The sequence below is a fragment of the Seriola dumerili genome, unplaced genomic scaffold, assembly GCF_002260705.1.
Source record: "Seriola dumerili isolate Sdu_G_001 unplaced genomic scaffold, Sdu_1.0 BDQW01000230.1, whole genome shotgun sequence".
Classification (NCBI taxonomy): Eukaryota; Metazoa; Chordata; class Actinopteri; order Carangiformes; family Carangidae; genus Seriola; species Seriola dumerili.
The window spans coordinates 1,341,464-1,368,376 of NW_019174485.1; the positions used below are offsets into that span (position 1 = coordinate 1,341,464).

Below are 26,913 nucleotides of genomic sequence, written 5' to 3' on the forward strand. Positions count from 1 at the left end.
TCTCTGTTCTTGGTTCAATGTCTTGCTGTCTTGCATTTCTGCTCTTGATAGAACTTTGATTTTTTTTTTAAATTTTTTTTAAGTATAGTCAATAGTTTTCCAGGCAGTTTAGAAACATTATATACCCATTACAAACTTTAAGCCACCCACTTAAATTATGTTATGTAGGGATGTATCCAGAAGTATTAGAAAATCTGCCAAATTCATGTTTGAAAAATGTTTTTACAAGTATGAAATATTTTCCACCACATTAAGTTTTAGCTCATGTAAGCTTAATGGCTCATTTATGCTTCTTTTACGTATGAAAATAGATGCATATGTTTTAATGGTTATAACCGTCACTGACCACATACTCCCACGCGTCCTTTACGTTGGGATGGAAGTTAAACAATGCATCCACTAGAGGGTGCCAACTCACATGCAGTTCCTCCATCCAGCTGCAGTAGTTGTCTGACTGCCATTTACTTGCATTTGTTTACAGGCCTGTCTTGCCTTGTCCTACATGGTGGACACGTGAAGTATTCAGCAATGGTCAAATGGCTAAATACTGATTTGGTTAGCAATGGTGTTAAACTCAACCAATGGAATCTATCAAGTGGGCGTCACATGAAGTGGGCGTGTCTTGTAGTGAGGCTTACATACAGTTGGAGTGTCTTGCAGTAGGCGTTACTTGTAGTGGGCATCTTGCATCTTGCAGATGGATACATTCACAGTCCCACAGTAGAGTTTCACAGTTGACTTCTTGCTCAACAGCACACCCTGTCCCTCACTGCAGGAAATCACAGCTGACACAGTCAAAGTCCAAAGAAAATGTTGTGTTATGTATATATTTTTAATTTAGTCTAAGTATTGAGAAATGCAAGTACAGTTCTTCGCACAGAACTTCAGTCAGTTATGATAACAACACTCTGTAATGAAAAAGCCACAATGACACAAAAATCTGCCTGAATTTAAGAGTATGTTTATTTAACATACATCCATCTTGGTAGTTGTAATAAATGGCTTATGATCAGAACATTCAAAAAATATGTGCAAAACCACCTTACACACACTAGTGAAGAAATAAAAAGTGTCTTTGGCAAGATGCCCCTGATCTTGTTAACAAATTAACTACTGTATTGTTAGTCAAATGTACCCTTCACACATCTTCAGGATAAGAAGTTAAATCTTTTTTCAACAGAAAAAATAATAATACCCATAATGACAAAAGAAAATCTGTCCATAACAATTAAGCTAATGATTTCATAAAAAAATGATGAGAGTAACTATTTGGTTCACAAACATGTTACAGAATATTGTACTCAATTTGCAAATATAAAGTGGTTTTGAAATTTTATACAGTTTGAGTAATTTTTAAAGGATTCAGCTGATATGAAAAATAGCTCATCTTTGTACTACATGTACCACAATTACATTTTCTAGTTCACAAAAAGCATTAACATATAAAGCACTTTAGAGTGTGTTCAGGTTTCAATCACCTTACCGTTAATACATAAAGTTCACATGTTACAGTTTAACTTGTGCTAGAAATTTTTGGGAAACATCTTCTGTTAAGATTGTTTCAGGGTATGTAGATCAATCTGAGAGATTGATGGCTAAAACAGTTGTGCTCAGCAGACATTGCAATGTGTGCATTTTTGAGTGTGCTCCGAGAAAAGGTCTGGAAAATATATATTTCCATGACACAATGGCATTTTAGAGAGTGGGCAAACAAAAATTTTACTTAAAAAGTTTCACACATCATGTTCATTATATGACCTGAGGCCAATCAATTTTCCATCATCAATCAACACTATTCAGTGCTTTTTCTAAATGGTCTTTGTTTTATGTCCATGATGTAGAATTGCACAAGTTGCTCATTAATCACATCTTGTGCCAAAACTCTTTTGGTAATCATAAAAAAAACATGCTTCTCCGGAAAATTCCTGTTGTGTGAAAACTTGTTAAGATATTCACATATTACAAAAAAAACACAGAAAACTATCAGACTGTTATTTTATTACCTAATCTGATTCTTTGTTTCCTCATTTATTCTTTATCTAAAACACATTAATTTCAATCTGTTCTCATGCCTCACCCCCACAGCTGCAGCTGTCAGTGAAATAATGTTCTGAAATACCCTGTGGGGTTAAATGCTTCATATTACACGTATTGTGTGCACAAACTAAAAGGAGAATTTCTCAGATTAAATAGCACAAATGCAGGAGATTGGCAGCATCACACACGGGTAAAAATCAGTTAACCAAAATCTCCTTTAATGGACTCTTTAGCAGGCTGTTAGAAATGTTTAATCATAGAATACCAAAACTAAAGTATGGTAAAAAATTGTGCTGATATGAAAATCCAACATAAAGAGTAATCTTTAGTAAATCTTTGTTTTTCATACTGTACAGCTGGTGAAGGTGGTAAGATACTGATGTGACTAACAAAAGTGTCACATCTGATGTCGCCCGTCTCAGTTGTAACCTCTAAGAAGCTTAGTATTGTTTTCTTGGTTTTAGTACTTGCTTTCTGATGGTCTCTCAGTTTCACTGAGGCTTATTGTTGTTCATCAACATTCTGCATTTTTTGGGTAGGCACATACTAGAAACATTCATTAAATTAAGTTTAAAAATGATTGTATACAAAGAGAATGTGTTGCATTCCCCACTAACAATTCACAGAGGTCCATTTTTTACAGATGTTGCAACAAAACCATAAGAAACTAATCATGTACTGCAATGTAAGACTGAATTTATGAACAAGAAAAACTTTTGCTTTGATTTTCTAGCCAAAAGCTTCATTTATGAGGATAAATACATTTTGTGCAAAATAGGAACTGCTCACATGAAGATCTGTTAATGCACTTATACTCATCTATCACTGGCGGGGCAGATAGAGAGCAACAAAAACAGACACAAGGCAGAGCGGTTTTTAATCGCTGAAAAAGCACTTGAGAAGCAAGAGTCTAACAGGATGTCCCACACAGTCTTGTTCTGGTGTCCCTGTACAGTATCAGCTTGCATAAACACACACTGTGGCAATTCCACATTGCACTCATTGAAAATGTTCCTGCTGTGTGTGTGTGTGTGTGTGTTTGTGTGTGTGTGTGTTTGTGTGTGTGTGTGCGTGTTTAGAGAGCTGCATTAATCCTAGGCAGTGAACGTCCTGTTCTGACATAACAGCTTCAGCTATCAAGTCTTTGACTATGTCAGTAGCTTCCATTGTAAATGAGGGACATGTGACAGACTATGTGTGTGTGTGTGTGTGTGTGTGCAAGTATGTGTGTGCGCATGTGTGCGTGCGTGTGTGCAGTGTGAGAAGTCTGAATTGCCACAGGCTGTTAAAGGGCTTGCACTGCCCCAGTATAACCCAAAATACACAGGTTAAGGCCACTGTTCCAGTGTGGGGAGGACCAGGCTTTCTAAACCTTTGGATCTCACTCTTATTTAGTTGAGAATCCCCTTCCTGCGCCCACACCTGTTTTATCTAAGATGCACACATTCATAAAAATACTCACTTAGAAAGCATTTAGACATAAATACTTGCTCAAATACGAAAGCAATGTCTCCATGTCCTGTCCTAAGTGTTCTCCTTCCCTCGATGACAATGGTGTGTCAGCTGTGTTTCAGCCCTGCGGCTCAGTGCTGGTGTTGTGGTGCGGCCCCTCCTGCTCATTGATGGTGTGGAGGAGGAGACACACAGGAGGGTGGAGCGAGCCGCTGCCTATCTGCTGAGCCGGCTGAGGAGATCCTGAAGGCCCACGTGCGGCCCGCCTCTCCAGCCCGCCCAGCACCTGCTCCTCCTCCACGCTGAAGGAGGCCCGATGACCGCAGCTGTCGCAGAAGTCACCCGCCTCCTCCCCCTCCTCCTCGTCGTCGTCAACGTCTCCCTCGCGCCCCAGGAGGCTCTCTAGCTCCCTCAACTCCTTGCCTTCCTGGCCTGTCTCTCCTGCTCCACTACAACTGCTGCCTCCACGTGTGCCGCACACACACACCTCAATCCCAGAGTCCCCTGTAAATCGCCTCCTCCTTCCATTGGGGAGTCGATCTTTGTCCTCAGCGCAACCCTCTGACAGGTCTTTCAGCAACGGGTCCTTGCAGGACTCTTCCCCACTTCCGCTTCTTTTTTCCTGGCTGGTGAGTCCCTCCCTATTGAGCCCATCTGACAACAGTATCATGCCTGAATCTTGTGCTGTCTGCATGGGCTTGTTGTCAGGCTTTGGCCTAAAGTCTAAAGTGGGAGGTTGTGGCTCCTCTATGCTGGGTCTGCAACACAGACTGTCAGAGACTTGGGGCACTGGAGTGGGCTGGATGGTTGGACAGTGTCCCTCCTGCTGCTCTGAGGCAAGTGGACTCGAAGCCACTGAGGATGGGCCTGTGTGTAAGGCACTGTAGGGAGGGGGAGGGGTCGGTGGCCGGTTGACCACCTCTTCATAGTCAGGCAGGAGGTAGTTTGGCAGAAACCCTGAAGACAAGAAGATGGAAAAACAGCTGAGTAAGAAAAGCATAAATCTACATATGCACAGATAAAAATCTACAAGATACGTTTTGCAAGGCAAGTAACAATTAGATGGGATAGTCTTTCTTAAATAAACACCACTGTCTGAGTCGCACAAATTTCAGTGTGACCTCACTGAACTTCCAACACCACTATTCAAGCATTCCCAACGCAATAGGGGGAAAATGTGACAAAACAAGCTCATTTCTGGGTCAATTCTGTGCTGAGGGCCGTTGCAGTACTGTGTGAGATGATGTTGCAACACTGGCAAGGTACCAAGAGAGCAATGCTGGCTGTTTCATGAAAACTGGGGCATGCAAACAGGAAAGGTTCTGACACTGTGTGAAACCAGGGATGGATCTCATGTGCAAACATTACATTTGAGCCAAGCACCACCACCTTTGAGTCAGGAGCCACTGCTTTGCCTGTCACTTGTGTTATATATCTCAGTTTGATGTAGCTGGAAAATTGCTGATGAGACATTATACTTTAAACAAACAACCAACAAAGAAAAAGATGTCAAACAAGCGTCCCAACAGTTTACATACACATTATGAGCAGACGTGCACTGGTTTGAAATCAGGGTGCAATCAGTGTATCAATATATGCTTTTGCAAACATGTTTACCGGGGTAAGAATAGTGTGTTCTGTGTGGCAATTCCAGCAAAGAGTTGCCTTTTTACACATCCAACAGACATGGAGGGGCATTCATTTAGAGTCGGGTTTCTGGCCACCCCGTAAATGTACAAGTCCAATATTCACTCTCCTTAATGTTTTGGTCTCCACCAACTCCTGAGGGTGATATTTGGCTCTTTAGCACTTCACCCGTTTTCCGCCTAGTTGTTAACTTTTTCTGTCTGCTGCTGATGCTGAGCTTTAAATACTCAAATCTGAATAACTGCCGTCAGCATTCATAAAGAGAGTTCATATAGGTGTATAACTTGCATACAACACAAAAAATGATCAACATCAGGTTTTATCATGTGCCAGTGGTAGCTCTTACTGAAGTAGAAGGGCACAGAGGGGTAGTTGTGTGCTTCACGGTAAGCTATGAGGTTGATCTCGTGCTGCCGTTGTTGCTGCTGCAGCCGGTGTTTGGTGCGGCGATGGTGGCACACGCAGCAGCAGCTCAAAATGAAGATGATTGCCCACACCAACCAAAACCCTGCGGAGCGAAGAACCAACACAGACATGTTGTATTTACAGTGGAGCTCCTACAAAATAGGTAAAATGTCTTGTTTGATGTTTTTAAATGTTTACACAGGAGAAACTGTGCTCTACAATATCCATAATATTTAACTGTGCTAATGTGGTGATGTAACATAAAGCCCCTGCTGCTAACACACACATAACACCGCAGATCAAATACTGCCAACATCTGGTTCTAACATAGTGAAACATTCACATGCCTGCATACTGTATCTACTGTATTATGCAATTCATCACAGAATTTAATTTTATGCTGTTTACATTTTTTCAATTGAACCATCATTGGATTCGTATCTTTATGACAAAGCACTGACAGTTTTACAGTCTTTCCCACTATGGAGCATCCCCCTTATTTGACAGCTGTATCACATGCTGAACTCTTGAGTTCTCCAGTTTCTCACTTTGGGAGACATTTGCTCATATTTATAAATGTTGACTGGATTGTTTTAGTGCAACTTAGCAGGAAAATAAATGCCAAAAGATAATGGGAGCCATTAATTTCCAAAATGTTGAAATCTTGGGAGGACAACAATAATAATAAAACACATTAAGAGAAAACTCATCTCTAGATGGAGTTCTTCATGACATGAACATCCCATCACAATGTGATTGTTTAAGAACATTTTGTACTTTTTTGAATAAGGCATGAAGTCCTAATTTTCTTCAAAGGAATTATTTGTGAAACTGTGCTATCCAGTCCAGTCTAAACAGCAGCAGAGAACCAAAACTGAGTGAGACTTCAAAAACTACCCAGTTTGTGTTTACTGTGTGTCTGAAATACACACGCCACTACGTTGACAAAATGTGGAGAACGTCACTTCAAGGACGAGAGGGCAAGGGCAGCCTTCGTCTCTGAGAAATAAGAATGTAAACTATACAATACGATACTACAGTGGATCTTTTCTTGTGATGCACTGTACTGATATCCCAAGATATACCGATTCCACGTGAGTTTCAAGAAACAATAGTAATGTCTGCCATACCTCATTACCAACTTCTTTCACACTGTGCAAATTCTGGAGAAACAAGGTTATATCCAATCCAGAAATCATCAGGTCATCGATAAACAGTTAATGTCATAATATGAATCCTTCTGAAGTCAGGTCAAGTGTTGCTTATTTCTAAAAACCTAAACCGAATCCCAGACCCAGTCTTTGTCCTTGGGCCGACCTTTCCAGCAAGACTGGACAAGAGCTGAGTTACAGACATTTTCATTCTCTTATATAAATGTCTATATACATATAATGGTTAAATCAATCTTAATATTTCTTAACATTTCAGTTGCACCTATCATCTTGCAGTTTACCTCCGTCGAGTGCTTACAGCAGGCTCTTCTTAAATACTCTGACCTGTTAACCACCATCTATCCAAACCACCTTATCTTGTCATGTATGCAGCCCTTTTGCTGGCCGTTACATAATTCTTGACAGTTTGTTCTCGCCATGAGAACAAGTCGAATGACAGCTCTGAGGATGACGCAATATTTCAATATTTCATGAAACTTTTTCTCTCATTTTTTGGGACCAGGATTCCTGTCAACACTTTTCTGCATCACACAATGTGTGTCACATCCTCTGGACTCAGTTCTTATACAAGTAATTAAGAAAGATGCATCTCTGTATTTCAACCCTTATGATCTATCCTATTCTACTTTCTCTTTTTCTTAGATCTAAGGTGAATCACAAAGTAGATCATCACAGACCAGTTCTGTCAAATCCAGTGTATTAGTGCCTATATGGAGAGAGAGGGCAAGGGGTAAAGAAAAAGACAAATGAAGGACAAACAGGATACTTACACCAGAGCTCATAGTAGTAGCTGCAGCACTGAGACTCTCCGCAGCAGTGTCCAGACTCACAGACGTAGCTCTGGTTGTTAACACCTTCACAGTGCAGTAGGCTCTATAAGACAAGCAGGAGAAACACTGCCACTTTAAAAGGAATGTATTGTCAACATCTCAACTTTAAAAAAAAATGAACCATTTTGAGGAGTCCAGTTACAATGTGCAGTGCCAAAAATGTGTGTTTTTCCAATAATCAATAGATAAATTGCTTATTGCCAAAGTAAAAATTGTCCTCTAAATTGAGCTACATCAAGTCCGACTAAAAAGTACAATGGTAAAAAGCTAAATATATGTAGCCCTTTTATCCAAAGCACTTTACATCTTGCCTCTCATTCACCATTCACACACACTGATGGCAGCGAGCTACTAAGGAAGGTACTGGACCAACAGCTGGGTGGGAGCAGTTTGGGCGTCAGTGTGGGCAGGAGGAGCTGAGGATTGAACCACAACCCCTGGGATTAGCAGAGGACTGACTCTACTTCCTGACACAGGGCTGCCAAAGCATGATTTATTTGTGAAATATTTGCCCCCTTTATGATGCCACAACCTAAACCATCGCTGCCTCAGCTTCAGCTGTTTTCTGAAGCTATGTGACAAGTGAAGTTGAAATGATCAGTGTGTAATAAAAGAGTGAAAAGTGATTTTAATAGCAATAGAAACACATTACAAGCATTATGTTACTCTCAGCCAGTAACTACACAGCACAGCCAAGTGTTCATTGAGCTGTGAGCAATGATGAATAAAATGGTAACCTGAGGCCTTAATATTGATTATCAATTTTTGTGTGTGTTTTTGCAGCGCTGCTATCAGCATTTACACGTTTTTCTCACTCTAGCAGAGAATCCGCTTCACTCAGAAAATGCACATGTAGCGACCATCGGAATTATGAACATTTGCAATATGCATTATATTTACGCTGTTCAGTTGTCATGTTTAAATCAGTTTTATTTGGTTTCAGTTCATTTTCAGGTTGACTTATTCTAGTCCTTACATTTTTGGGAGTATACGTTTCATTCAAGCTAGGGCTGTCACGATATCAGCTTTTCACTTCACGATTATCGTGGCCAAAAGAATCCATGAAACATTAAATCTAAATAAAATTAAAAAAAAAATAAAAATAATAATAATTATAATACTATCAGTGAAATTCATCTCTAACTTTGTTTATTGTGTTTTGTCTCTTTTTTGGCAAATGAATTAGACTCAAGAGAAGCAGGGAGCTGGAGAGAATCTGTAACCATGGCAACGAGATATACAAAAGATAAACTAAAGATCCAAAAGGCTTATCATCTGCCATCACAATATTATCATGTGTATTATTAGCACAATATCAATATTTCGTTTTTTAAATATCACAGGTGTCATCAGTACTGGCATATTGCGACACCACTAATTCAAGCTTAATTTATATTTATTTTGGCAATGTGATTTCTCATTCTGGTCATTTTGTGGTCCACTGATAAACACGAGATAACAACATGTCAACTACTAAAACCCATGTTGTTCCTCACAGCCCACACGACCCAAGTGGCTCGAACAGACAAACCAACTAACTGTCATCGCTGGAGCGCCATGTTCCCCTGATGTGGCTCAAAGTGCTACTACTATCATGTTAAAGTTTCTTACAACTGATGGCGCTTGTTGGTCACTTATAGAGTGCCCACTCTATTGCTTTCATTTAGAATCAACTGTAAAATAAAAATAAAAACAACAGGCTATTTTCATAGCAGACATTTTGACTTGTCATAGCAGAAACACGACAGGTGTTGCTAATAATCTTCACAATGGAACTGTTCTATTTAATCGTCCCAATGAGCCAGCATGCAGCGAATGAAACCATAGTACCTACACGGAATTCGGCCATTGCTCTTTTTATTTACACCTGTACTTTTCCTACTGTATAAGAGGTCTACACTTTGTTTAGGGAGTTTTTGAGCTTGATCATCATTCACTCTTTTCTTCAGTCCACTGAAACATGCACTTTGGCCCAGTTCCACATGTAACATTTCTAAACAGGTTTTAAGAAGTATGGTACGCACTAAGTACACACTAGAGAAACAAAAACATAGTGCACTCAAAGATGGTCAGTATGCCCACTTAAATTAACTCTTTTTTTCTTTTTTTGGAGAGTGCTGTTGATGTACTATACTGTCTCACAATGCAATGCACATAGGAAATGGAGGCACTACTCCAAACTGCAAAAACTGAAAACAAGGAGATCTGAGGAGACGAAAAAGGAGTTGATCATAGCAAACAGACCTTCTAAAGTATTTTGATTTCTTATATACCAACTACAACAAACAGTAAAACTACAAAGATTAGCATGTAGTACATCTTGTGTACAGTTAGTATGTAGTACAGAATTAGGACGCTGCATTTTTTTTTTTTTTCTTTTTACATGGCGAGCCCTGGTCTTTGATTTAGAATAATAATGATTACACTGCAGATATCTAGTAGCCAACATTTATACTTAGCTATGGATCTGGAGTAAACAAGTCCTAGCCACTTGTGCTGGTAAGCTGCTAGAATTTCATCAGTGTTTAAGACCCATATCAAGTGCAAATTTTTGAATAGCAGCCAGCACCAAACCACTCAGTATGTTGCCCGAGAACTGAAACATGATTTCAACTTAAAAGTTTGGCTGAGAACTAATCAGAACTTGGAAAATGTCAGATTGCATCTGGCCCAACAGTCGATTTCCCTCCAAAATCGATAAGGCATCTGTCTCCGCTCCAATGTTACAATTAACTGTCAAAAGACCAAACCAGCAGCTCTGCCTGGTCAAAAGTTACCATTTCAAGCACATTGCTAATATCATAGCTGTGAAAAGTTAAGTTGTGGAAGGACACGGGCTACATGACAATCAGACCACATAGATCTATAGAGTCAAAAGACAAGGGAGCACTGTTATCAAAATCCTCTCATGAGAAAGGTCTGTGGATCCTTCAGATGTTTTCTCATAGATTAGCTTAATGATTAGCTACCCATCGTTCTATGCAGTTTTTTCTCTCTATAGATTACCAGTGCAGGTCCAAGATTGAGAGGCATGATGATCCAGGGTCCAAAAATCTCAGACAAGTCCCCTCCACCTCATGGGTCATTATCCCATAGAAGAGAAAAGTCAAACAGCTCTCAAACATACTCTCACTCTCTCCCGCCTTGCCGCCCCCCCCCCTTCTCACTCTCTCTCTCTGTCCACCCTACCCACCCACACTGACACAAACACACTCCCTCGCCCCACTCCAATCCAGATCCGAACAGTGGACAAGGATTGCTCTACGGAAATTTCCAAGCAGCAGTGGAGAGCGAGCTCCTAGCCGAGCCCTAGCTGCTAATAAGGCGTACACAGGCGGTGCAAAGTGTGAGGCAGGGAGAGAAGGGCAAGAAATCCAGACCTGAGAGACCCAGACACAGAGCAGTAACACAGGAATGATTAGTCACACGCGACACACTGGAACAGCACAAACCAAACTGCTGACATTAAATGTGGCCACAACTACAAACCTGACAGATTAATCATTCCTCATCAGTTGTTTAATCTTTATCAACATGACATGTTTTTAAAACCCTTGTCCAACACAGAGGGATTTCACTCTCTGTAATAAACACATGATGTTCTGTTCCTCCACTTTGTCTCTGATAACTTAAGCTGTTTTCACTGGCTCACTAACTATTCTGCGCCACATGCTCTCCACTGGGCAGGCTGGACCCTTTTTGCAATTTGATACAGATAACCCTCTAGTTTGTTTGGGTCTTCGGTCTGTGCTGCAAAAGGACAACCATGTACTGAAGGGGGTCGGGATTTCACAAACAGTCCTTCATACAGAAAAAGTTCTCCCTCTAATCTTTAACATGATTGCAGTGACAGTCAATCAATAAAAACAACTGAACCTGAAAAAATCTAGGTCATTTGAGAACGTTTCTAGCTGTTCGTATTTACTTCTCCTGACAGACAGTGGCCGAGTGAAGAATCTGGACAGACTAGATTCCTCTGTCTCCAGCCCAAACAGGCAACAATGAAAAAATCCACCTCTCTCATGCTGTACGACCAGATTAAAAGCGGATTTGGTTACCGTCCCAGAAATGATTGGTGCATTAGAAAATAATCAGCCTTAATAATGAGAAGCTGTTGAAATGAGCAGACAATGAGAACAGTTTAATAATCCCCCAGCGACTATCGAATGCTGCTCCTGAAGATAAGTGGCTACAGTTCTTAGTTAATTCTTGACTGCATGGTCAGAGCTGATCTACTTAGCACGGGCCTGTAGGACTTGGCAAGTTAGCCGATGCAAGCAAAGACCTCGGTGACCCGTTCTTTATTATCCTGTCCTGTAACAAAGAAAGGCGCTCTTACATAGTCATTAAGGTTATGTGGAACAAAACACTGCTGAAGTATTTGTAGCAACCGTTATACTGCAGATTCCTTCAGAGAGCGTCTTCTAAATTTCAACAGTTGAGGAGGATAGTTTAACAAACTTGTGAACTGATGAATTTTATCTCAAAGTTAGAACATACAGTATGTTGGCCAGCAGCTAACGCTTCACTTAAGGATACAAGACTTAGACAAACTCCAGCTGTCGCTATTAAATAACCACAATTTAGCTTTGACAGAGAACCGCTGTTGCTCAGTAATGCCAACATTACCAGTGTCCTGAAACCAGATACTGGCAGGGTCAAGCAGAACATTGGATGGATGGACTTCCCATCTACACCCTACCAAAACAAGCTGCGCTACTCTGCATGATTATCATTGCCTTCAAGCAGCTTTTTTTTTTGTGCTGCAACAAACAATTATTACCACGTGGTTGGTATTGTTTTCACCTTGTTAGTCTGTGTGTGTGTGTATCATCATGGAAAAAATGTGGCCCTGGGGACACCTACTGTAGCAGGAACTACCGCCGAGGCAGCTTTGAGTACTTTGGCAGGTGTTTATGTCTGTAGACAGATTTTATCACTCTGAAAGCGTCATAACTTTTCAAGATACAGCTTTTGTTGTTGAGATCAAAATGAAGGCCGAGTTTGAAGATGGGTGTGGTCTGACCTATAAGTATAATGAAGTAATAATGTAGTAATGACTGAGTCGAAACGCCAGCATGTTGACGAGCGTCGTAGCTGGTGTGATCCCATCATAAGATGATCCCTTGTTATCATTATCGATGAATGTTCCCATTATTTTCTTGATTAATAAATTTTTTGGTCTATAAAACAGCCAGAAGCAGTGACAATATTCGAAAGCAAAAGATGATGTTTTTAAATGTCAATAAACCCCAAAATATTCACTTTCCTGTCGTTTAAGATAAAGAAAGGCAACAAATTATCTCATTTGAGAAGCTTGAACCAGAAAAGTTTTGTTATCTTATCTCTCGCACTATTTTGCTTGAAAAATTTACCAATTTATTGATTATCAAAATAGTTGCAGAATAGTTTTATTTCAATCCACTAATCAACTAATGGTCTAAGCTCTAATGGCTGTAATGTATCAAATGACAATGTGAAAACAGTATAACAATATGAAAGAGTTTGCTCCTAGTGAGTTTGCTGCATTCATTAGGTTTTGCATCTTTGCCACACAGACGACTTCTCATGGCTGTGATTTTGTTCTGAGGGCTGAATTCGTGCTCTGCTGCCACAATGGACACTGGAATTAACAGCGCTACTTCAGCCAGAGTTTGGAAGTTGGGGAAAGTTTCTCCCAGGGAAGAGCTCAGAAGTCAGCAAGACTTTCTGAAGGTAGGATTTCATGATCCTGCAAGCACTCGCTTCACTGGGAGGAAATCCCACAGCATATGCTCCTTTTGCACCAAGAGTGTCGCTGAACCCCTCCGTGATCCATAGTGGTCACAGATGTGCTCCAAGGCCCCCAGTGTGTAGCTCTTCAACGCCTTGTCAGCATGCAGACAGCGAGACGTGTTGCTCCAAGGGGAGTTAATTACTCTGTGTACTTTGTGCGCAATACGGAAAAGGTCTACACCACTGCCTATGTGAGCATGATGCCACAGAACCTGTCGTCTAACTCTGCTCTGATCTGTCAAAATAAGCGATGGCCTTCAGATTTTTCCGTCATTGTTTAAAACAAAAGTCAGTCAATGACAGGAAAATATTTGGTTTTTGTGTCCCTTGCAAATCACCTTAAACATTTTTTTAGTTTTAGAGAGTGAATGTCACCTTTCTCAAATGTTAGACTGTACAAAGGTGAACTGCAGATGAAAAATATTAATCATAATGTCTGAATGCAAATAGCGGATATTACTCAGGGCCATGTGATGTGACTTTTGTTTCCCAGTAACCAGGAGCTGTCAGGCTTACATGCACCATCAAATGACATACTTTCTGATCCCCGGCATCATTTTACTACTTGTTCTTCAAAATAATGATAATTGTCTACAAATAAGCGTTGTTTAATAACTCTATGGTTTATGCACACGAGTGTGCACTGATAACAAACAGATGATACTGCATGTGATAATCATAGTAACTGAAGCTATTGCCTAAAGAGAAAAAAAAAAGAAGAAATCCAACTTAGTCTATTAGACTTTGACCCTTGTGCCCTGATGTCTTCAGGAGCAGGGTTCTTCCAGAGCAGAGGAACTTTAAACTTTAGCACGTATGTGAACCTTCAGAGATATTTTAGCACATTAGCTACTGATAAAACAAAGAGAGTGTTATCTTGTATGAAAGGACTGGTCAGGTTCTGATATGGGTGATAACTGAAATGTTTTCTCAGGACAAATAGCTAATATTTACATTAATTGCAACGCAACTCCCTGCAAAGCTTTGGTTGATACGCTTTGGACCCAGAAAATTGACATCTGTACGTTTTTGTAGTTAACAGCAGTGCAGTGGATGATAATGTATTAAATCTGGGTCATTAAGAAAATCTTTTGAACTGTGTATTGGATGATAATTTATTCTTCCTCACAGTCTAGCTCATGGAGAAGTTGTTATGATGCATCCTTGTGTCTGTGAACCACAAGAATGCTTTGAGTGTTTTTACCGCATCTCTTATGCCACAGAAATTCTTGATACAATACAAAACGAATATGCTGTGCTTCTGCATTCAGTTATGAAGTGGTCTTATTTTGTAGAATAGAGGTTTGTGGTTTCATATTCATCACTTCCTCATCACACTGGTGAAGTCACTCAATATCCGCTTTGTCTGGTTTTCAAACAGATCCTTAGCATATCAAAAATACATGAAATGCCTAGATTTTAAATCAGTGTGCATGCCCTTTACATTCTCTATGCTGAGCAGTCATATGATCTAGAATAATTCCTGACTAAATATACTCTGTATTACATGAAATTCAAATGCTGATTAGAAACAGTATGGGATGCTGACTAAAAACATTTACCCACCCACTCAAATTATACATGGGTATGTGTAGTCATAACAAACAAAACAATATTTAATATTGCAGCCACTGCATGTCTCCAAATATGCAGCATCAGAGAGAATATTAAAAAACTATTTTCAAGTTCACTCTCTCTTGGCTGGTGCAATCAATTTTGAGAATGGAATATGATTTTAAGCTGATTACTTTCTTTTAACTACTAGAGGTGTTAATTTAGAAGTAGCCACCTATACATCATCATCACACTTCAAGCACCCTGTCATCATCTGTGAATCATCAGTGTCTTGTTATTGCAAAGATCAATGACTGGAAACTGTTGTACATAAGAAGATAACTCAATGCATGGTAATACAATAATAATTCCCTTTGAAAAAAAGTAATTTCTATAAAATATAAAACTGCGAGATATTGCTAGATTATAACTTAATCAATTTCAACACACCAATATTAACATCTTGACGAAGATTAACTTATATGTTAAGAAACTAAGATAACAAAAGACATTTTCTCTTTTGCTGGCAAAGATAATTAGAGAAGTCATTGTGTGTCTGTATTCATACCTGAAGAACTGCTTTTGTTGTTTATGCAACTCACTTCTAGCTAAAATGTCAACCCTCAACCATAAACACTACAGAGCAAGGCCCAGACTGAAAGTCCCTTTACTTCAGCTGTGCTAGGTACATTAGCTATAGCAGCTAACAGCCGAACTTAGCAAACGTGCTAGGCTGTCTTGACAGCACAGTATGAGTCAAAGCTAAACAATATCTAACGATAACAGATATAACATGCTGCAATAATGGACTGGACTTACTAAGCTACATTTCTAGTTGGACAGTTTGCTAACGCGTAACTAGCTAGCTAACAGCCCTGTGAGAGAGCCTTGTTTTTGACTGCTCAACCTTACCCTGTCTACTGCGGACTCGGTGGGGGTGACAGAGCCAACGGCGTGCAAAAACAATCCCATTTTTAGAGCCGAACATAGGCCTCTCATTCCTCCAAGAAGTGGCTACAGCTGCGGTAAAAACACAAGCATGTAAACACCGTTGTTCACAAACTGTGTCCGAATATCCTCTACTAGTTATCGGCCCCTGTCGCGCTGAGAGGCCGCTGCATGCGCCGCCTCCTCTGCGTACTGGACATTTCAACAAGGCACGGTGCTGGCGCAACTGGTTGCTTTCGGTGCGACTGGCTGATACAGCTGTTACACAAGCCGTTCCTCCAGCACAGGCACTCTGCCTCGGTCTGCTGGGTGTGGCGTGGTCTCCTCGACCCGATCCATGTGCGCAACGTGATATGCGTACAGTTGCGTTAATCGCCACTGGTTTTGCGGACTGACCCGCGATTGGACAGTCCGGGCCAACTGGGAAGAGGCTGACCAATCACTGATCGGTGCGTCTCTACTGCATGGCCTTGTTATTTTCCTGGCCTCGCCTTCTTCCTCTTCACCTTTCAAAAGTCAGTCTTGCCCTTCTTTATGATCTAGCTTCAAAACCTTTTAGGTTTATCCACTGTTACTAAACTGTACTTAGAATAAAAAGTGATAAAAGTCAAAGGGCAGTCAAATTTATACCCAGTATGTCAAATTGATGTCGTTCTGAAAAGTGACACAGGAAGAGATCTGCTATTATCTTTCAACATGTTTTATTATCATTATTCGTCTGTCATAAAATATACTATATCAAGCACTTCCTATATTAAAATGTATTTAAGGGGTGAGTTCACTCGACTTGCCAAATCATATTTTTTCACTTTCCTCTGATGATATCTAGTCCTGCAGATAGTTTTAGATTTACCTGCTGAGCTTTGGAGATATCCATCTTTGAAACTTTTGCTGTATACTTTGTATGACTGATAATGATGAAATTTATTATTTATTTATCACAAAACTGATATTTATAATATATCTTTTTACAATGTTCCCAGTTACTCAGCTTAACCCATAAACCGACCATACAAAATAAAAATCAAAGGCTCCGGAAACGACAACAAAATTACATTAATTGTTTTTTATTGTGTAATATATATTGCAGTAAAAGTTTCAGAGGTGGATAACTTGAAAACCTCAGCATGTACAGCTTAAACAAGCTGGAGGAACAGATACAGCTAAGACAAAGTAAGAAGATATACTATTTTTGAGATTTGAGTTAACCCAACATTTTATCTGTATAATAAAAATAGCATTCAAGTCAAACAGGTTTCTTATGTGATCAGTGGAGCAGTAACACATCCTTAAAATTAGTTATTTGAGCATAATTGCTGTTTTCCATTGTCATCATTCATCATCATGATTTTTCTATAAAACCAGGCATGGCATTGTGATTGATAAATTTTCACCAGTCCCTTTCATGAGGCTTCCTGTATGGTATGCCTAAAAGACTAAAAACATCCTCCTCTCTTAGTGTAGCAAGTGGAATGCCGCCATATACCTTAAAGTTTCCCTGACGCACCACAGCTTGGTTCAGCGAGTGCTCTGATAAACTCATGTTTTTTGTCTTTGCCAGTGCTCTCATTGAACGGTTAAAGTGTGCTGACCCGGTGAAATACATGAGAGCACAGGCAAACTCGTTGTAGGGCACTACGATGATGTCCAGCCTGCGATGGCGTTGGCCGGGTCCTGGCAAGCGGCACACACCCATGTATTTCTTCTGTTCTCCATTCTCCTCGTGGCTAACCAGGTCATCTGTCAGAAACCCTTTGGGAACAAAAACTGTTGTTTTTTTCTCCAGTTTCTCTCAGGGAAAACAAACCTAGTAAGACATGAGAAAATCTGTTCCACCTAAAAAAGATGGAGCTTACCACTGTCATGGAGGATCTCTAACACTTTGCTGAAGATACCCTTGTGGGACCTGCCGTCAGGGTGAGATATAAGTACATCAACATCTCCACATGTGGCTTTTCCCCGACGGTAGGAGCCACATGTCATAGCCACCAGGCCTGGGTCTATAGTCTGGGTGGCATCCCTCACCTGCACATACCCAGAAAAAAAAGACACAAAATAGAAGCTGTAATCTATCTATTTAATCTTTGGACTCTCAATAACAGTGTTTAAATTGAATGTTCTCTCTTTTTTACTGTGTCCCTTCCACTGGCGAACAAGTAAGCTTTTACCTGTTCCCAGCCAAATACTGGGAGGTAGGCTCACTAAAGCATCACATTTTATTTTGACAAGCCTGAGGGAGTACACATGCTTTAGTCATCTGTCTCCTGTGCACTTTCTATTTGGCAGCTTTGAAGGAAAAAGAAAATCCAAGTAATACTATCTGAAAACAACTAGCGTTGTATGCAACGCTCTGGAGCGAACAGGTATCTGGCTAACTTAAGATGCAGCAAGTTTAAGAGTTAGTTTTCCCCTTTGGGATGCTCCACTTTGTGAGGATACAGTCTGGTTTTCCCATTATCAAGCAGTCAAGGAAAGCTGACACAAACTTTTTCCTACTTTAAGCCTACTGCTTCCAAATTTCTGAAGGTTAGAGGCAGAATCTTTTTCAGAGATATCTCACTTCTATGCGTATGAGTAAACATTTTGAAGTGTTGAAAGAAGTAAACATATTTCAGTCATCATCACAAAATGTTACATGTAGATATTGTGACAAATGAAGATGCATTACCACTTTCTCTATGGCTGCTGCTTCTTCTCTGGGCATACGGTCTAGAAAGTCATCGTAGTGCTTCAGTCCTATTTTCTGAGTGTTGCTCAGGTGGGCTTTTGTGCGGATGTCCTCCAAAGAGCGAAATCCCTGGTATACAAATAACATTTTTCTTTTTAAAAAAAAAAAAACAGAAAAACCTTTAAAAAATACATAATGTTATATATTATACATTTGCTTCCCATCTCCTTCTTGCCTTAGTTATTCATTTAATTGCAATTAAATTATGTCTGCTTTTTTTATTGTAATCTTTTGATAAGGCATTGTTTTACAGAAGCCTCAGATGAAGAAGCTCCAAAATACATGAAAACAAAAGCCAGACTGATTCTGGATTTGTGAGAGTGATATTTCAGTATTTGAGAATTCAGAAAATCAAATCCAATAACAACCATATAACCATATATATTTTCAAAAACATAATATAAACAAACCCTTTTAATTAACATTTTCTTAAATTTGGATTTTAAAGAGCTGTGAGTAAGTAGTAAGTACTGAGCAGGACATTTTGAGGTTGAAAATAAACTTATCAGTGCTGTCTGGTGTGCAAATTATGTCATGGAGACATTGTTTCTTAATTACCTCTTTAGCATTTCTACACTGAAATTTCTTGCTCCTTAATCATGCGACATACACCAGTTTACAGTCAATAAGCTAATATCAGCACTATATCAGCCCAGCAGATTTATCAGACAAGAGACAAGAGCTGGCTACAAGATATTATGTCACTGTGTTGTAAGTTGTGATTTGATGTGAATACCCTTTGAGAACAGTCTTTTTTATGTGTGTGTGTGTGTGTGTGTGTGTGTGTGTGTGTGTGTATTTGCCTTACCTGTTGGTACCACAGTTGTGCAGTTTTAGCTCCTGCACCCCAAATGTTAGTGAAAAGCTCCAGTACTGGCACAGCCTCCCCGATGTGATCTAGCTTCCGGAGATGACCGCTCTCCATGATCTCATCAATTTTGTCAGCCATTCGTTTTCCGATCCCTGGAATCTGACAAGCCTCCTGAAACAAATGGAAAAAAGGTTTTCATTGAAAATGGAATACAAACAAAATAATTCCAATAGTGTACACTAAAACAATCTGTGTGCTTGAGTGTTATCCGTCATTCAACAAAAAGTACTTGCTACAGTATATCCAACAACAGTTCAAATTACTGACAGTACCAACAACATAATATTAAAAGCATCTGCACGACATAACCTGATATGATGTAACAGGCTTGTGGTAACTCTTCAGTGCGTTGACAGCCTTGGAGTAGCCCAGCGCCCTCCACTTGTCCCCCTGGTGGGTGTAGGCCTTGGCCAGCACTTCAAGTTTGTCTGTGATGTGCTTGTTGAAGTTATTACTTTTGGATTGAGAGGACTGGGCACAGACCCACTTCCCTAAGACTGCCTTCTGAGCAGAAGAGTCTGGACTGGGGGTGAGGCTGGGGCTAGGAGTCTCCTCTTTGGGGTGCTGGCCAGTGATGAGCGCTTCCAGGTCACTCTGAGAGACACCATCTTCATCTCCTCGCAGTTCCTCTTTGGTAACTGGCACTGTCTATGAGTAAGATTAAAATAAAACTATAATAACGATCCAACACACACAGACTTGTTGTTTTCATGCGTTCATCTGTTAACTTTTGTCCCCAGTTGCACCAAATGATTACTTACTGAAAGACTGGTAAACCTGATAAATTCAAACAAATTCAGTTTGTCTTTTCTTCACAAGACCTGGCAACCTACCATGTCTATGGTCTCTCCTTCGTTAGTTTGATGAGACACTGGCTCTACAATAGTTTCTGCTGCAGGCTTGACATCCGGCAACCCTTCTTTAATATTTGCATGTTGTGTCTCAGATTCCCTAAATGGACAGAAAATAAAAAGATGCATTAAGATTGATGACTCATTCAGTCTTCTAATATATAGCCACTGTCTCTGTGCAGTACAAGTCGTACAAGTCTATGTGACAACCTGGAAAGATCATGAGATACAGATACAATTAAGAAAGGCTTTCAGACATAAGCAAGTCTTTTCAACAAAATAACCAGAAGCTCATTAACCTCTTTGGTAAAAGAAGGCTGTAGTTGGCTATGTCCAGCAGTTGTTTTTCACTGATGCACAAGCTCAACCAAGTGCATTTCACCAGTTGGACTCCAGAGGGCATACAATCCACTTTCAGTAGGCGCAGAGCCCTGTCACTGTCCATGTTGTCATCTACAACAACATGAGTGACACTGGGACACAGTGAATTCTCCGTCTGTCCTCCATTCTGCTGAATTTGTCTTTGAAAGATCTGGCATCTGGCATTTCCTATTCCAGCAGGCAGGATGTACACTGTGACACCATTAAAAGTGTTTCCTGAGGCAGAGGAGAGGAACATGATTACTATGAGCAAATGTGTTTCATTGCCTGGCTTCTACTTTGGTGTTAAAAGTATTTATCTCTGGCTATAAGTACATCTTTATCTGTTTTCTTCAACTCAGTGTCACACATGCACAAGCAATAACAACCTGTGTCATCACATTCATCCGGTTTCTTCTTTCGTGGGGGTGCATCCTTTCCCTGCAGTACTCTGGCCCTTTTAACTTTAGGGAAAGCTTTCATGATGCCATGACGAGGCTCCATCTTTCCTGTTAAAGGGGGGCACCAGTGGCCTGTGGCACGAAGCACAATTATAAAGTTATTCATAAGTTTAAAGGGTAAAAGCCACCTGCAAATCTAGAACATTTGCTGTGTACTACCAAATGTGCATTGCATACTAATATGTAGTGAGTTCATACTGGAAAACTGACTCATTTTAAATATAACACCTCTAAGTAGAAAAACACTTTTTGCTTGCTAATTCTTTCTTTTTATACTTCCTTTTGATTCTGTAAAGTTCACAGTAACAATATTGCGTTGTAAAAATACTCAAAGGTTGGTATTTCAAAATCTTACTTAAGTGAAAGTATGGAAGTATTATCATTGTAATGTACTTAAATATCAAATATAAAAGTACACATCATGCAGACAGAGTTCTCCCTGTGAATGGTATAATATCGATATGCTATATTATAATCGATATTTTAATATACAATAAAAATAAACATACATATATACAATATATATAATATACAACTACTGGTTTACAACACATTTTAATTAATAACACAATCATTTGTTGTGATAGTATGGTATTAATGTGCATAGTAACAAGTGACTGTAGCTGTCACATCGATGTAGTGCAGAAAAAAGTACAATATTACGGATTCTAAAATGTAGGGGTGTGGGAGTAACGTGGCATTTAGTGGGAGCACTCAAGTAAAGTGCAAAGACCTCAAAACTGTCCTGCAGTACTTTAGTAAACGTACTTCGGGACTGCCACGACTGAGCAAGATGTTTGATATCTGCCATACTGAATGTTTTGTATTAATTTATAGGTAGTACAGAACAGTAGTACACTTCTCGTACAGTTACAGCTTTCTCCAGCAATTTGGACACTGGAATAGCCAACCGTGGGAGCTGTTTCGGGTTGTAACTTTGACAGAACAGTTAATTCTGCTTCATAAAACATCTGTATTCTCATGTTATCTAGTCTTAACTAGCTACCTTTAGCTTATGCTAACGCTAACGCTAGAAACAGCACACAGTCGGTGTTTTGACTGTTTCGATTATTCTTTTCACTTAATATATACACTACACTTTAACTCATTACCCCACATTCGAATATTATTGCGCATTTAAGCATAAAACGTATTAACCTGTAATGTTTTGGGTCTTACCTCTGTTTAGATGGAACCATACGTACAGAAATCACAACAGACGGACAACATTTATTCAAACGTTTCACTTCCGGGTCAATTGTTCGGTTTAGTTTTGCTTAAAATTGCAGCTAACTAATACAACAACTACAAAGTCTACGTTCGATATCATGTATGTGATACGTTTTGAAAAGATAAAGGGTATGTATATATACATATATTTAAATATACGTCCTTTTATTGGGGTTGATTTTGGTTGCTATGGTTACGGAAGTGGTCCTATGCAACAGAAACATCTGTAGAGACATGGCTGTGCAGAGCTGGAGTAATATCTTAAAATCATCAAAGAAAACAGCTTTGATACACGACGGTGAGTACAACGAAGAAAAACTAGCCTTAATGATCAAAACAAACTATTTTCCAGAATCAGTTATTTGCCTTTAACAGCTAGTTCTTTTCAGACTGTTAGCTAATGTTAGCATGTTAACATTAATGTTATTAGGCAACAAGCAGGTGGTGATCTCTCATCTATAGCACAATGTCTGAAAAGTTGTGCACTAAAAAAAGAGCTAAAGAAGAGGTAAAGAAACTAAACATCCGGCTAATTGTGAGATCTCTGATCGACAAGTCTGGTCTAACCTTCCTGTTAGCATCTCTGCTCACTTGATGCTAATCCTTGAAACACTATCCTTTATCCATACGTGCTCGTTTATATTTACAGCAATTGCATCTGATTTGATTTGACCAATATTTCATTAATAATTGTATGTTGCAAAATAAAAGAAATGCTTAATATATTCCTTAATATCCTAAGAAAGGTAAGACGTCAGGCTGGGTTAGTACTGAAACCATATGGCTTGTTTGTGCTACATTAAACACATTCCAGGATTTTTTTTCCTGTTCTAATTTATATGCAAATATGTTTATGAATTCCACCTCCAGGAAAAAGGAAGATTCACTACCTCTTCACAGATGGAAAAGAAATGGCAGAAGAGTATGACTTAAAAACAGATGAGCTCATTGGTAAGCAACAAGTTTTGCTGTGTGGGGCTACTAGTTTATGAATATCAGTCAATGCATGGAATGAGTTTCTTTGTTTCTGTGAAACATTTGGTACATTTCAGTACGAAAGTGGCGTCATAAAAGCACACTTGGAGCTCAAGGCCAATGGCAGGTAGAGGTCGGGGAGCCACTTGCAAGCCCTGTCGCATCTTTGGACTCCGATGTGATCAAGGAGAACTACTCCAATGTTGGTTTTCTTCTCAGTTTTTTCTCATTTTGACTCTAGAAATACAATTTAACCTCCACATATTCTCATGTGAACTTTGGTTTGTTTGAGTTCTCTCTGATTCCTTTGAGAGAAAACAATGATTTTGTTTCCACAGCCTGTGTTCATGCGTAAAGATATAAAGAGCAGCTTTCAGTGGAGAATCCGCAACCTTCCCTATCCCAAAGATGTCTTCAATGTTTCTGTGGAGCCATCTGAGAGATGCATCATCATAAAAACCTCAAACAAAAAGTAAATATGCATGAGAACACTGGTTTTCCCTGGCCATCTCATCTTTCCTGTGCAGTACACTTGTTGCATGTAATCCTTATGTCCTCCCTATAGATGGCACTGTGTACAATACTTTTGTCTACGGTGGCGAGACAAACCTATCACATCTTCTCCTTGTCTTCCCAGGTATTATAAGAAGTTCAATATTCCTGACCTCGATCGCAGTCAGCTGCCATTCGACTGCTCTGCCCTCAGCTTTACTCACGCCAACAACACTTTGATTGTCAGCGTAAGTCCTACACTACAATGAAAAAAAAAAATTAATCTAAACCTATGTTATGAAACCGTATTCTTTCAATATAAAGGTGCAAGTATTAAAGATTGATTCCTAGTTCTTACCTAAAATGTTGAATTCAGGTTCCTGAACAGTATCATCTTTGCAATATTAATTAAGCAAAAGTAGTGGAAAAATTAATTTACAAAACCAAAGAAAATGTCCAAGAAACCATCCTCCTCACTTGCATAAGATACTTTTTAAACTGTGATAGTGCATAAAAGTGTAACTTTGTTCAGTGTTCAAGTATTTCATGCAAATCATGAGGGCAAGATGTGGGTGTTTTTTTTCTTGATTTTGTGATCAAGTTTTTCCTCTGTGCACCTGTCAAGCTTTTTTTTAACATTACAATAATAATTTTTGCCCAAAATTATTGCACTTTTAGTTTTATATGCTTTGTATTTTGTATGGTCTTTCAGTATGACTACAGTGAAGGATTTACCGGAGGGAGACGGGGAGAATGTTGAAGTAATTATTTTTCTTCTCTCTTGTCCAGTACAAAAAACCCAAAGAGATCTTAACCCTTGAGCAGGAGCTACTGAAGGAGCTGAAGACAGTGAAGGACACTGCAGGACGGGACGGTGACTGCAAAAGTCAGTGAATTGTGAATGTGGGAGCGAGAGAATAATTCTGCGTTGCATTTAAAGCAGATCCTCACACCGTCATTTTCCAGTCACATGTGAGCTCTCATTTATCTGAATCCCTTATTCAAAAGACCTTTTCTTAATTGGGGTCCATTTCTTGGAGTTGATACTGTTGAAATTTGTCCTATTATTTATGTTTGATATTTGACATTTTTGACATTTTCAGTAAAATATATTCCAAGTTTCTCAGTCTCACAGGCAGATATATTAACTTTGTGTTTGGACCATGAGTGTTTTCCCAAATTATTTTTCATAGAAAAATCATTTCACAACTCACATAAAGTATTTGTATGGAAATTATCATTGTATCGCAACAACATCTATTTTTTTGCTCCTTGTTACCAAACCTACAAGGGAGCCTGTTGATGGGGGTCACATAACCTACCACCCTCCTTTCATTGATGTCCTTGTAAAACACTCAAAACATACAATGCCTCATCCCTGTTCGTTCCGGGGTCACTGTTACGAGCACGTCCCATTTGTGTTAACTGAATACCCTTATGTTCCATGCATGTAGTGGGCCACCCTGAAAGCCATTACTGAAACTAGTGTTACCGTTTCCCATTACAACAGAGGGTCACTGTGACTTTGTGGTCTCCAGCTAAAACTCCATAGACACAAGTTAGAAATAGGAGCAACTGTTCCAGAGGTGTCTTCCAAATTGTTTTGATATTCTTGTCTAAGAGGGACAAATATAAAATTTCACATCTTTAGCATATGGAATTATATGTGTACATAGGATTCTTGGCAAAATCTGAGGCACTCAAGAGGGTGATGATTTAAAAAGCCTTTATTTTCTCATGGCATGTGTATATATATGACATGTACAAAATAATTGTATGTATGGACCCTTGCTTCAAAATGTGACATTGTGTCACATGTCTACTTTTTCACAAAGTTCAATTAAAAAAAGAAAAAGTCCTGTCAGAAATACTTAGACAGTGGATAAAAAAAGAATGGTGCTGTTTAAAAGAGACAATGGCATTTAAATATAGATTGTTTCAACCTTGTGATTCCTTGCATTTTTTACCACTTGTCCAAACCCAGAGAGCAAGTGCAAAAAGCAGAGACAAAACCACAGGTCTCCCTCACTATTGTGCTTTGTCTTCTTCCAGATGGAAAGAACAGGAATACAAGAAAACATTTTAAAAGCAGTCTGTCCTGTTGTTTTGCAAATTCCTGAGAGGGTCTTGATGGAACTTCGACATGAATTCATAAAAATGAACGCAAAAATGCATTCATACATACTTGATTAGGTAGTGTTTGTCTGTTTGTTTGTTTTTTTAAGACGTGTGGTGATTCTAAATGGATATAACATGAAAAAGGTTTCTGCTGTTTAGCAGATGCATTAAACACCAAGCGTTTATATGAAGTCTTAATTTTGCTAATTTTCCTTAATGCTTTACAGTCTTTAGAGCTTGAGCTGCTGTCAAAACAAATTCCTGTGGCAGCAAACACCAACTAACAAATTGGACATCCAGCTCATGCATTGTGAGAGCAGCCGGGTCTTCTTCCTCCCCTGTCGTTTGGCCTCTGATGGTCATGCTCAACTGCTTCTGGGAAGAGGGTTTCTTTTCTGCCTCCCTTTCATTCCCGAATGCCTCTTCCCAGCCATTCCCACTCTTTCAGCCGATGCCACATTTTGCCACACAGGCCCTGACGCTTTTTCTGCAACCCCTCAACTCCCTCTCTGCACCCCCCCCCCATCCCTCTTACCCCTCCCTGTGTGACTGGCTTCTTTTTGATAACTGACCCCTCCTCGTGTTATTATTCGAACCCACTATTGTATAACATGCCCTTTTATATGAGGTTTCACAAAGGGCCCATTTGATCAGAGAGTTACGGTGTGCGATCGTGAGAAATGCAACTACATGGTGGTAACCTTTGTTTGGGCCAAAATGGTGGGCTGACCTCATCGCTTTTAATGCATAGCTCAGGCCATTCAGGCCCAAGTCTCACTTGCTGAGCACATTGAATTCAGTAGCCTGTCACAGATATTGCCCCTCAGTTATCTGGGTCTCCAGCTTGAGGAAGAAGAAGGAAAAAAAAACAACTGTTTTTTTGAGGGCAACCAACATTGTACGCTAGCTTTCCATCCCAAAACAACCACACAAGAGAAAAGCCAAGCACCATGTGAACTGATTCTTTAGTGGTTTTAATATACACTCTACAATAAATATTTCCATCA

The 26,913-nt window shown here is 39.6% G+C and overlaps 3 protein-coding genes across 4 annotated transcripts; 1 reads left to right on the top strand and 2 right to left on the bottom strand.

Annotated features, from left to right (window-relative positions):
• Positions 1–825: 825 nt before the first annotated feature.
• On the bottom strand, positions 826–16,130 carry LOC111229401 (WW domain binding protein 1-like). Of its 2 annotated transcripts, XM_022755718.1 has the most exons (4): positions 15,785–16,130; positions 7,484–7,586; positions 5,483–5,644; positions 826–4,446 (listed from the first exon to the last, which is right to left on the bottom strand). In XM_022755718.1, the coding sequence occupies exons 1-4, from the start codon at positions 15,869–15,871 to the stop codon at positions 3,608–3,610; spliced, it is 1,191 nt and encodes a 396-aa protein (XP_022611439.1). In that variant the 5' UTR covers positions 15,872–16,130; the 3' UTR covers positions 826–3,607. The 2 variants fall into 2 exon arrangements, with proteins under 2 accessions (XP_022611439.1, XP_022611440.1); XM_022755719.1 differs by lacking the exon at positions 5,483–5,644.
• A 390-nt stretch (positions 16,131–16,520) lies between these two features.
• poll (DNA polymerase lambda) lies at positions 16,521–22,299 on the bottom strand. Its single transcript, XM_022755699.1, has 9 exons — positions 22,271–22,299; positions 21,020–21,163; positions 20,570–20,867; positions 20,253–20,370; positions 19,729–20,067; positions 19,357–19,530; positions 18,489–18,617; positions 17,677–17,845; positions 16,521–17,572 (listed from the first exon to the last, which is right to left on the bottom strand). The coding sequence occupies exons 2-9, from the start codon at positions 21,132–21,134 to the stop codon at positions 17,211–17,213; spliced, it is 1,704 nt and encodes a 567-aa protein (XP_022611420.1). The 5' UTR covers positions 21,135–21,163; positions 22,271–22,299; the 3' UTR covers positions 16,521–17,210.
• A 165-nt stretch (positions 22,300–22,464) lies between these two features.
• Positions 22,465–25,735, top strand: dpcd (deleted in primary ciliary dyskinesia homolog (mouse)). Its single transcript, XM_022755700.1, has 6 exons — positions 22,465–22,619; positions 23,192–23,272; positions 23,374–23,498; positions 23,635–23,768; positions 23,934–24,036; positions 24,578–25,735. The coding sequence occupies exons 1-6, from the start codon at positions 22,511–22,513 to the stop codon at positions 24,680–24,682; spliced, it is 657 nt and encodes a 218-aa protein (XP_022611421.1). The 5' UTR covers positions 22,465–22,510; the 3' UTR covers positions 24,683–25,735.
• The last annotated feature ends 1,178 nt before the right edge of the window (positions 25,736–26,913 follow it).